The sequence below is a fragment of the Lacerta agilis genome, chromosome 11, assembly GCF_009819535.1.
Source record: "Lacerta agilis isolate rLacAgi1 chromosome 11, rLacAgi1.pri, whole genome shotgun sequence".
NCBI classification, from domain to species: domain Eukaryota; kingdom Metazoa; phylum Chordata; class Lepidosauria; order Squamata; family Lacertidae; genus Lacerta; species Lacerta agilis.
In genome coordinates, this window is record NC_046322.1 from 48,891,053 (window position 1) to 48,903,616 (window position 12,564).

At 40.7% G+C, this 12,564-nt stretch overlaps 1 protein-coding gene across 2 annotated transcripts in view; it reads left to right on the top strand.

Moving 5' to 3' along the window:
• ADAMTS19 (ADAM metallopeptidase with thrombospondin type 1 motif 19) overlaps positions 1–12,564 on the top strand; it is a 114,898-nt gene that overhangs the window by 34,064 nt on the left and 68,270 nt on the right. For both annotated transcript variants that reach the window (XM_033164022.1, XM_033164023.1), the window contains exon 7: positions 7,835–7,878. In XM_033164022.1, coding sequence (XP_033019913.1) covers positions 7,835–7,878 — 44 coding nt within the window. The remainder of the gene's footprint in view (positions 1–7,834; positions 7,879–12,564) is intronic.

Genomic DNA, 12,564 nt, shown 5'->3' on the forward strand with positions numbered 1-12,564 from the left:
GTCTTCTACAATCTCGTTTTGTTTTGTTTTTTTTTTTTAAAAAGAAAGAACTGACTTAGATATGTGGATGCCTGCAGTATTTGGTCTCTGTTTATGTGAGGAGCATTAAAAGGAAAACAGGCTTGCAGAATCATGAAGGAACGTCTCAAAGGACAGAGCAGAAACATTCCAGTATTCCTAACATAAGTGTTTGGTGTAGGGCCTCCTGGCAGGAAACTGTGGTCATTCTTTTGCACCCGACTTCTTAATTCAGGGGTAGGCAACCTAAGGCCCTGGGGCCAGATGCGGCCCAATCGCCTTCTCAATCTGGCCTGCAGACAGTCCGGGAATCAGTGTGTTTTTACATGAGTAGAATGTGTCCTTTTATTTAAAATGTGTCTCTGGGTTATTTGTTGGGCATTTTCTTCTTCTTCAAAATATAGTCTGGCCCACCACATGGTCTGAGGGACGGTGGACCAGCCCATGGCTGAAAAAGGTTGCTGACCCCTGTCTTAATTCAATCACCATCGCCCTTTCCTGCGCTTGAGGGGAATCAATTTCCCCCACTCATCTTTCTTCTCTGCACAGCCAGCTAACTGGTTCCAGATGACAATTTGTTTCGGGGCCACTTGATTTACTTATATTATACACCAGGGGTGGGGAACCCAAGGCAATCCAGATGTTATTGGGTCCCGCCTCCCACCAGCCAGCATGTTCAGTGGTCAAGGATAACATGAGTCAGCAACATCTGGTAGATCTCAGGTTCCCCATCTCTATTGTACATAGGTCTGAGGAAGAACTATTTTGACTTCAGCCTATTTGAACTTTCAGTGCGGTGTGTCTCAAAGTTCATTTGAGCTCTTCACTTTGGCAGCAATTTCTGCCAACCTCTCTCATTCCCATGGTAGTGAAAGAACAGTAACATATGGCAATGAAAGTGTGATATGCACAGGTTCTTGATTCATGTTGCCTTGCTTGCTTGCCGTAGGCATGAAATATATAGACCTGTGGTAAATTAATAGAGAATCTCAGAATTCATATATATATATATATATATATATATATATATATATATATATATATATGAATTCTGAGATTCTCTATTAATATATACCCTGTTTAAACAAGTGTTCTTACAAGGAGCTCCATAGTGTTCAAAATGGTATTGTAGTATGCTTATTCCCTCCTAGGTTTTATATCATTCATTATTATTTGATATACAGATTGCTGTGTTTTTAAAGACTGCGTAATTATCATTATGGGCATGGTGGGATATTGCAATGTGTTCTTAGAATCCTTACTACTAAGAAATGTTTTAAGATAAAGAATAGAACATAGGCAAGCAATTCTTCCGCCACCCTAATCCAGCAGAGAGAGATACAAAATGTGAGATTTTGCTGGCTAAGTGGAGAAATAAGCCATCAGGCGTACAAACTGCAGCAGAAGCTAATAAGGTCCATGCTGTTTGGAAAGCACGTTGCTTGGGAAGTTGACTCCCCAAAATCTGATGCCTGTAAGGACTTAATCTCCATGAATCCCTCACAGAGGGGAAGCAGTAGTGGCATGGGTTTTGTTGATGCAAGTGTCACAGCTGGCATTTTTTATCGCTGTGCAAATCTGTAAATTCTAGAGGCGATGGTGACGTGACAAAGAAATGGGAAGCAATTCCAAAGAAGAGGAGTCATTCGGGTGTAGTTAAACTCTTATAAAGCATCATTTATTTTGCAGGGAGATAAATGAATGCAACCTTTAGATATTGTGGGCATGGATCTGATGCATTCCACAGTAGACACAGTGCTCCTGTTGAGACGGTTTCTCAGCATTCTTTGTCAATCACTCGTAGCTGAGTAAGATTATCTTCCATAAACACGGTTTTAACAATGAGTCCGTAAGTAACTGTGGAGGCCAGTTCTGGATCCATACGTCCTTCCACAGTGGGGACATAGGTTTCTGGGTGGGTGTTGAACATGGTGAGGGTTTGCCAAGCGTGCCTTCCTCTTAGCATGTTTCTCCCTTGCGTCCTGAGCTTGAGTGTCTTCAAAGCCCATGACACCTTTAGTAAAAGCTGTTCTCCATTTGGGGCGCTCGCAGGCAAGTGTTTTCCAATTGTTGGTGTTTATATTACATTTTTTTTAAAATGGCTTGAGACAGTCTTAAACCTCTTTTTGTTGACCACCAGCATTACGCTTTCCATTTTTAAGTTCAGAATAGAGTACAGTAGTACCTCCGGTTATGTAACCTTCAGGATGCGAAAGCGGCAAACCTGGAAGTATTTGAGCAGGTTTTACCATGCGTCCATGCGCAGAAGCAGTAGATCTGCCGCCCTGCGCGCATACGCAGAAGGGGTCCTCAGGTTGCGGAAACCTCAGGATCCGACCGGACCTCTGGAACGGATTCCGTCCACAACCGGTAGTACCACTGTAGTTGCCTTGGGAGACGATAATCAGGCATCCGCACAACATGACCAGTCCAACGAAGTTGATGTTGAAGAATCATAGTAAACCCCACTCCCACCCCAGCATAGGACTCTCAGTATGCCAGGCAATTTGCTGGAATGAAAAATCTGTGTGCACTGACCCCATTCACCCTTCTCTTTCCACTTGGTCCAGGTACTCAGTGGGTACTCAGACTGAGCAGAATGAGCAAGGCAGATGGGGATATAAGAAATGCATACAGGCATCTTATTTCCTGCAAGCCTGCTCTGTTGAATGCATATATAAATGCCCATACACATACTCAGGAAGATGTGGGGAATGACGGTCAGTTGTTCCCTATAGGAAACCCTCAACCTGTTGTATGGCTCAAAAAGAAATATTGGTATCTCAGTCCCAAATATCTCAGCTGAACTCAGGAATGCATGCTTAGATTTTTAATTAGAGAGCTGCTCTTGGTGACAAGACTTCTTAAGTTCATTTGAGGGTAGCTCAATTTAGCAGGTTACCCGAGACACCCATTTGGGCTGGAACACTGGATTTTTCCGTAGGGGGAAATACACTTGAACATTAAAAATAATAAAGTCAGGAGATGGTTCTAGCAGAGCTACCCAAGGATGTAAACTTTTTGGTAGAAAGTATGGGAAATACATGTTTAAAGCCCTAGTTGTTGTGTCCTAAATACTCAAAAATAAATAAATAACACTTGTCACTTCCACATATGGCAATGGTATGCTCTCCAGATAAGCATACAGATAAGCTCTCATTCTATTTCATGGTAGCAAAGCAGAGCTCACAAGTAATAATGATGATAATAGTAAAGAAAGAATAAAGAAAGCCTAATACCATTGCAGCATTGAGGTTATAAACCTAACCCCCCAACTAGGAAGTAAGTCCAACAAAGAAACATGCATATGATGTGCTGTGAATCAATGATTTTATGAAGCATGGAAGTTTCTCATCCTTCAGAAGCCCTCACATTAAATCAAAGGAAAAATGGGCCATTTAAAACACGAATATCTCCTTCTAACGTGGACTCTTTACCTAACTGACATAAAAACGAAGTACTTGCTAGTAAAGTCCCCCCAACTTTTCTTTTGTGATCATATACGGAACCTTCATTTTAAATCTAGAATTATGACACATCGTATCAGGGCTGAGCAGGAAGACGTAGTTCTGGAAGATTTAATATTAAGTACACGTGAGATTTTCCTGCCATATTTCTTTGTCATTTGCTATGCATCTCACCCTTTCCATACCTGCCTGTTTTAGATGTTTCTTTGAAGAGATTCCTGTATAATAGTAGGCTTTATATGGAGTAGCTGAATATTTAGGCTTTGCATTGCCCTAAGGACCTCTTCTACCGCTGTATTTAATAGGTTTTAGTTTATGAGTAAAGTGTAATTTATGGATATGACAGACTAGCAGTTGCCCATTCTTGCCTCAGATTCTTTTCTGTCATTAGTCACCTCATTTAAGCTTCAGAAAACTGCCGTAAATCTCTTAAAATTTAGATTTTGCTCCCGCTTGAAGGACTACTCTCCCCTCTATAAGCTTGGTAAATCACTTGCAAATTATGCTTGCTTGACCTGATAATAGTAGTCTTTATATGGAGTAGCTTTATATGGAGTAGTATGTTTCCGAGCACAATTCAAAGTGTTGGTGCTGACCTTTAAAGCTCTAAAAGGCCTCGGCCCAGTATACCTGAAGGAGCGTCTCCAGCCCCATCGTTCTGCCCGGACACTGAGATCCAGCGCCGAGGGCCTTCTGGCGTTTCCCTCGCTGCGAGAAGCAAAGCTACAGGGAACCAGGCAGAGGGTCTTCTCGGTAGTGGCGCCCGCCCTGTGGAACGCCCTCCCATCAGGGGTCAGAGAGATAAACAACTACCTGACATTTAGAAAATACCTGAAGGCAGCCCTGTTCAGGGAAGTTTTTAATCTGTGACATTTTAATGTATCCTAATATCAGTTGGAAGCCACCCAGAGTGGCTGGGGAAACCCAGCCAGATGGGCAGGGTACAAATAATAAATTATTATTAGTATTATTAATAGAAGATACCAAAGTATCCCTTATTGTGACTTCCATGTGGAAAATGCAGTATTGTTCAAGACAAATCTTTCTTCTTTGGTGATCACTCGTAGCCGAGTAAGATTGTCTTCCATAAACATGGTTTTAACAGTGGGTCTGTAAGTGACTGTGGAGGCCAATTCTGGATCCACATGTCCTTCCACAGTGGGGACAAAGGTTTCCGAGCAGGAGTTGACCATGGTGAGGGTTTACCAAGTATGCCTTCCTCTTAGCACTTTTCTCCCTTTCGTCCTGAGATTGAGCGTTTTTGAAGTCCATGACACCTTTGGTAAAGGATGTTCTCCAATTGGAGCGCCCACAGGGCAGTGTTTCCCAGTTGTTGGTGTTTATACTACATTTTTAAAGATTTGCCTTGAGAGAGTCTTTGAACCTCTTTTGTGGACCACTGGCGTCACGCTTTCCATTTTTAAGTTTGGAATAGAGTAGTTGCTTTTGAAGACGATAATCAGGTATCCGCACAACATGACCAGTCCAACAAAGTTGATGTTGCAGAATCATTGCTTCGACACTGGTGATCTTTGCTTCTTCCAGTAGACTTGCATCAGTTCGCCTGTCTTTCCAGGTGATGTGTAATTATTATTATTTTTCTGAGACACCGTTGATGGAATCTTTCGAGGGGTTGGAGATACCTAGTTGGTTACTCAATGAGATGGGAGTTAGAACAGAATAATGTGTTATTTCAGCTTACCTTTACAGACTTCCCCAACCTGGTGACTACAACTTCCACCATCCCTGACTTGGCCATGCTTCCTGGGGTTGGTGGAAGTTGAGGAAGGTTCATTTATTATCACCATGCTGAACTGCGAGCATATGTGTTGATACTTGTCCTGAGTGATGACAGTTGTTTCAGAGCTTGATTCAGTCCTCAGGCCCTATAGGCTTGCAAAGGGAAAAAAAAAGAAAAGAAAAAGAAAGCATTTGGTGCATAAAGATCCACTCACAGGAAGACAATAAAATCTGAAAGCTCAGATGATACTTCAATGCTGAGCTTGGCTTACTCCCATCTTTAATTTCAGGGACTGGGAACAACTAATAGAACTGATCTCTTTTGGAAAGAGAAGTGGGCGGGGGGGGGGGATGCTCCAGATTGTAGACTGGCTTCCTTCTTCACAGACACATTTACTGATAAGAAAATCACCCAGCCTACCATGAAGAGACATTGCTTGTAAGCTTTCCACAAACGGCGGGGGGCCAGAAATTGAGGGGGGAAGAAGGGAAGAAGTTTTTAGATGAGAGGGGCTCTGTGAAACTGAGTGAGGAGACAGAGTGGGGGAGGGGAAGCTAGCGTTAATCAAGTTCGAGGGGAAACAAGACACGGAATATAAGGCAGATTTGGCCATATAAATCGTGTGCATGCCTTTATAGACATACCTATGAACGGTTTCATTTACCGTACATGTTTAAATGAAATGTGCATTTAAATATGTTTTTAGCCTTTCCAGTATATTGTGTACCATTGGCCCACTAAGATTTTAGTGGTGCTAATTAATAATAAAGTCACTTAAGGAATTTGAAAAAGCAATTGCTAGAGCAACGCTGCTATCCATGCTGTAGATTCAGTTGCCAAATGATGATCCTCCTGCAACTTCCCTATGTAGAAATGAGGACACAAATAAATAATGAATTGTTTATAGGTGTATCTGGAGTATCATAAACTTTTACTGGGCAGCCTAGTCTCCGAGGAATACAGTTCTGATTCTTGGAAATTAGGGAATGTTTTACGTTTGTCTCATTGCACAGGATGCAATTGTACTCCACTGTTGCCAAGACTTAAGAGTTCTATTTCCCCAAACTCTCATAATTAAACTTTTGGAAATTTACTTCAACCGGGATAGAAATCAGCTGAATGAGAGCATCTCAGCCCACATATTCTTTACTTATTAGGGTGTGCGTATACAAATCTCAATTTTATTTTTGACAAAGTACAACTTCCATGCTATTTGTGCCTTGTTACAATTGACATTTGTTGTCCTTGTTCTCATTCTTTAAACAGATATTAACCTTAAGAGCAGTTATGTAAGTGCATTCATAACATCCACAGGCTTCCCCTCCCTCCAGATTCACGAATATTGAATCCTATAATATTCATCTCTTGTACTGCAAATGCTTGCATATTGTAATCTAGTACAGCTAACTTGCATCTTACATGATTTAACTTGTGCACATTCAGCTTTACATCTTTGGCAGATTAAAAAATCAACAAAAGGGGCAGGTGTTCGTGAAAAAAGACTTTGTCAATCTTAATATTTAACCCAATGTGCTTTGACTATGGTGGAATCTACACACATATAAAAGAAGTTGTGAAAATGCTTTTAAAAAAAAAGTTTGGAAAAATATATTGAATTTGTCATAGCTCACCATCGCCATCTAGTGTCACATTTGTATAATGCACTTTACACCACACTTGAAACGCTTTATTTGCAGCAGTATAGCTGAGTCCTGTATGCAATTTTGACTGTATGCGCTATTCCTGGAATGTAACCCCAGCATAAATTGAGAGCCACCTCTTTTTTTATTATTGCAGAGCAGTGTTTCCCCCAACTTGGGTCTTCAGCTGTTTTTGGGCTGCAGTTCCCATCATCTCGCCCTTGCAAGACCTGTAGTCAGAGATGTTGGGAATTGTAGTCCGAAAACAGCTGGAGACCCAAGTTGGGGGAAACACTGTTGTCCAGTCATGTTGTTTGGGGCTTAAATGCAGGAAGATGATCCTATTAGGGAGAATACTCCAGTCTGAAATATTTCTGTGACTGTAATCTTTTAAAAACGAATGATAATCTAAGTTACCTAAAAACAGCACAGTTGGACTAGGGATAGGGGCAACTTACATTCCCCAGGTGGCGCTGTGGGTTAAACCACAGAGTCTAGGGCTTGCTGATCAGAAGGTCGGCAGTTCGAATCCCTGCCACAGGGTGAGCTCCCGTTGCTCGGTCCCAGCTCCTGCCCACCTAGCAGTTCGAAAGCACGTCAAAGTGCAAGTAGATAAATAGGGACCGCTCCAGCGGGAAGGTAAACGGTGTAAACGGTGTTTCCGTGCGCTGCTCTGGTTCGCCAGAAGCGGCTTTGTCATGCTGGTTACATGACCCGGAAGCTGTCTGCGGACAACCGCCGGCTCCCTTGGCCTATAGAGCGAGATTAAGGAAGGTAACTATTCAACCTGATGCCACATACACTTTAAATGGGAAGTAAATTGTGTATTTAAGGTTGAAGTATCATTTGATGAATTCAGGATTTCCTTCACATGTTCTTTTTTGAAATAGCGGTTAAAATTTGCATGAATGAGCATCTGACAGCACAATTTTCTTAAGGCTTTGTCCTCTTTTGCCTCCCAATTTTAGGAAGGATTTCTGTGTACATAAAGATGAACCGTGTGATACTGTTGGTAAGTGAAACAAACAAATAACAACAATGCCTTTAAAATACAGCACTATAGGGTGATGTGAAAGCTTGATTATAATATGTGGGGATGAATGCTTATAGGCAGTTAAAATGCAAAAGCTCATCATAATCTAAAGAATGAGCAATGCTCTCCATTGTATTGATATACATTTAATATATCAAAATCAAATATTTTCTAAGTATAAATGATGACTATGTCAACGGTGATATGAATGTTATTATTTTGAAAGCAAGAATTGCAAGAAGAAAGATTACAAAATGCTAATCTGAATTGTTAACATAAAGTATATTGGGGCATAATCTGGTATCACAGCAGGTGGAGCACCATTGGTTTAAGATCATAGTTACTGGTACTTCAGATCAGTACCTGTGATTTTCCTTTTCTGAGAATGTGACAGATTAATAGTTAAAAGTGAAAGGTTGAATTTGGAGTTTAAATAGATCACTTCTAAGGATTAGACAGAAGGCAAACAAGCACGAAGTAACAAATCTTCTCCCAGTGTATTTATAGGGCAACTGAGATAGGACATTCCAGGAATTTTTAACATGTTGTAAATTGCGGTGCTAGCCAAAGAAAGTTAAAAGAAAAATGCTGAAGTAATGTCAAGAGAACAATTTATGGCTGTTAAAGTTTACAAAAATTGTAGCATGGTATGTAAATTTATCCGTACCATAGGAAGGAGTAAGCATTAATATTAAACTGAATGTACTCAAATGTTTCATTAATAAGTTGTCTAAGTCTCTGTGATGTCATAAGTGTGTTCATGAAAGTAGCTTGCACATCTAAAATGTAAGTTAGGAAAGGCTTATACATATTTGTTTCCAAGAAAATGCCGTTGAGAGCAAGGCATGTCATTAACTTCTCATTGGAACCAATAATCTTTAAAAGTGATTCAGTTTGCTTGGGTTGTGTCTATATTGTGCTAACTTACTAGGCTGGTAGACCAATATATATCCATTTCACTTTCCCTCAGACAGCCTATTATATACCGTAAGTTCCTAAACAGGCAATAGTTTTCTCCAGTTTAGGTACAATTGGAATGTACCCACAATCTGGCCACATTGACACATTGTGGTATGCCATAAACCATAGTTTATGTGCGTGAGCATATTGCATCTGGTCTGATTCTTCCCACTTCTGCCTGCTTGTACTAGAAGGAAGCAAACCACGGGTTTTGCATTATGTCAGTACGGTGTATCATTTGTTTTGCTTCCAACAAACCATGATCTTTGGTCAAGACTTACTGATTATAGTTTGTTGGTGCAAAACAAACCACAGTTCCTGGTTTGGATGCAGCAGATTGGAACCGCACTGTGAGGAAATAGCTCCCTTTTGTGCGAGGTAATGCTAGTATCAGCTAATATCATACAATACTAGAAATGACATCATAGTAGAGCCTAGTCACAGAATAGAAGGAAGAGATATTGTAAGAGAAAATACCGTATTTTTCTGTGTATAAGATAAAAAATTTCTTAATTTTTTGAGCAAGAAATGGGTGGGTGGGGGTCATCTTATACACAGTTTTCGGTGGGGCAATCAACAACTTTGAGGGTGATCAACAACTTTGGCAAGCCAAAAATATGGGTTTCTTAATTTTGGGTTAAAAGAAGTAGGGGTCATTTTATACACGGGGGCGTCATATACATGGAAAAATACGGTAGTTCCTATTAATATATCATTGTTTATGGTAGCCAAAGGTGTCTTGCAGGTGAATTAATATAAGCAGAAAATCTTGAAGAACTGAGAAGATCATTCGTGCGAAATGACCTGCCCACCCAAAACATTGCTCTAAATTCATTCGCCAGTGAAACTATTTTGATGAATTAATGACAAACATTTGATGCTGCGTTCCTGCTCTATTTACTGAGCTAAGCCTCAGTAAACAATGGGACTTACTGCCAAGCAGACAGGTTGCACTCTCAGTGAATTTATTAGACTTGCCACTCATATGCTACTGTGTAGGATAGTTTATTTACAAGTCTTGGCTCTGGGAATTATAAAATAGGATATTTTGCACTGAACAAATTAAACATACCGGTGGTTAGACACATTTTTTCCAGTGTTTTCATAGACTCAGATACATTGTTCCAATATGTGCAGTGAGGTGGGTAAAATTTATTGTGTCTCACTCCATCCTCAAGATTTAGCCTGGCTTCATATAAGATGAAAAAAATGGAGGCACACTCTTTAGACTCACGTATGAATTGAGAAGCAGCATAATATAAATTGTGAATTGCGGTATTTGTGACTGTCTCAGAGAGAAGACACACATAGGACTTGATTCTGGAGTTTACGTCCTAGTAAATTCCTGTCCTTCCCTTTTGTTTATTTCTAAGATCTGACAACTCACAAGCTAAGCACAGGTATTCATTCTCAGCATGTTTTAATTTCTCTTCATAGTGGCTACTCTAGATGCTGAGCTAAACTCTCTCTTGATATGTGAGTGATGCTACATACCATTATAAGCCAGGATGCAATGGCTATATTCTATATTCTATATTCCATTCTATATTGCGAAACTCCCCTGTGCTGAGAAGAGCGCAAGCTCTTCAAAATCAGTTCCAATAAAACAAATACATCTATGTATTCAGAGTAGCTTGTCCTTACTCGGTAAAGGAGTCTGTGGCTTCTGTTACAGCTGCATCAAAATCCATGTCATCATGACTTGAGCTGGATAATGTGCACGTGATGTGTTCTTTGACACAGCCCATCCCCTGGAAAAAACTAGTAAAAAAGGAACTATATTTTGGGTAGTGGGGAATCTGCAAAGAACAAACTGAGAGAACACAGAGCAATACTGGCACGTAAGACAGTTCTAAAGCACGCTCTTAGAACAGCAAATCAGTGTTCACAAAACAGTTGTGAGCTCTTTCCAGCTGGAGCCATTATGCGCCACAAATGACCGTCGTTTGTGCTCCTCTCTTTTTTAAGTGAAATGGCCAAAATCCCTTTACTATTGCTCCAAAAACCTAACCGAGCGTGTGAGAGAATATGAATACATTTTCCTGGATCTTATTAGAAGGGTAGGCAATGGAAAAGGGCACAGACTGTCACTCTCAAAAAGAAAACTTGCTATTATCTCTAGTTGCCATGTGTTGTGAGATAAATGTCAAGAGATGTCTTCTGCTTCCCCTCTTCAAGTGAGAGACTGATCCACTTTCCACCCGCAGAAAAGCACTTAAGAGACAGTGCGTCTTCTTCGGTTTGGCAAACTGCATACAATTTGAAAAATATTGTGATGTCTTGAGTATGCCAGAAACGCACAAAGCGTGCTTCTTTTATGCGTGTGGCCAGAAAACTGTGGAAGAATGAACTCCTCTCCTTTCCATATGTTGTTTTAAAAAGGTGTTCAGGATTGTTCTGTGCTGCGGTTTCAGCCGCTAACTGGGAAGGGCCATAGCTCATTGACAGAACAGCTGCTTTGCATGCAGAAGGTCTCAAGTTCAATCCATGGCATTTCCGGGTAGGGCTGTGAGACACTCCTTGTCCGACACCCTGGAGAGCTGCTGCCAGTCAGTGTTGACAGTATTGAACTAGATGGAGTGTTTGTTGGTCTGACTCAGCATAAGGCAGTTTCCTGTGGAAGACTAGACAGGAAGGCGTGTTTAGGCCCAGGCTAATTCCTAAAGGTACTCTTAAGGGTTGATCCTCAAGTGACAGAAGAATCCTGGGAATGCAGATTGCAAATGGAGGTGTTGCATGTCACCATATCCAAGCTCCCAGTAAGCTGAAATTACGTATTTTTGTGTGAAAACAAGCACACTTTAGATGTGGTCCAGCTCCGAGGACCTTCACTGCCAGAAGTAAAGCTATAGGGAACCAGGCAGAGGGCTTTCTTGACAGTGGTGCCCACCCTGTGGAACGCCCTCCCATCAGATGTCAAGGAGATAAAGAACTACACAACTTTTAGAAGACATCTGAAGGGAGCCCTGTATCGGGAAGTTTTGTATGTTTGGTGTTTTATTATGCTTTTATATTTGTTGCAAGCTGCCTAGAGTGTCTGGGGTGGCCCAGCCAGATGGGTGGGGTATATAAAAAAATATTATTAATTGTAGCCCATATGTTTTGGAGACACTAAATGAAGAATGTTCCTTGGCATTTTCAGTTCACATTGGTTTTATTCACATCATTAAACAAAAAATAAGAAGCTGCTGTAGATATTTAGACTGGGGCTGCTATCTACCTGTAGAAGTTGGTAGACTGCAAACCCAGCCAGCATAGCTAATCATCAGGGATTATGGGTGTTATAGTCCAGGAATATCTGGAAGCTCATAGGTTAGCCACTCCTGATTTAGATACAAGTTTTTTTTAACTAGCTACATATGTTATATTAGGATAGAATAGCATTTTCAGTGGTGACACTTTGATTGTGCAACTCTCTCCCAAACGTAGTTGGATTGGCCTCTTCTCAAATGTTTTTTAGATAGACAGTTGAGACATTTTTATTCTGCTAAATTTTTAAGTGTTTTTTTTTTTTATCTTGCTAGGGATTGTTTCTTTGTTCTCTGATTTTTGCCTGGAGGACCCTGTTTCTCCCTCCGATTCCAGTGCTTGGCTGTTCTTCCTTGAGATTATTCTATGTTAAAGTGTCGCTATTTTTATTTTTATATATAGGGATCTATGTACTGCTTGATATTTCAAAGCTCTCTTATCTCCTCATTTTTGTAT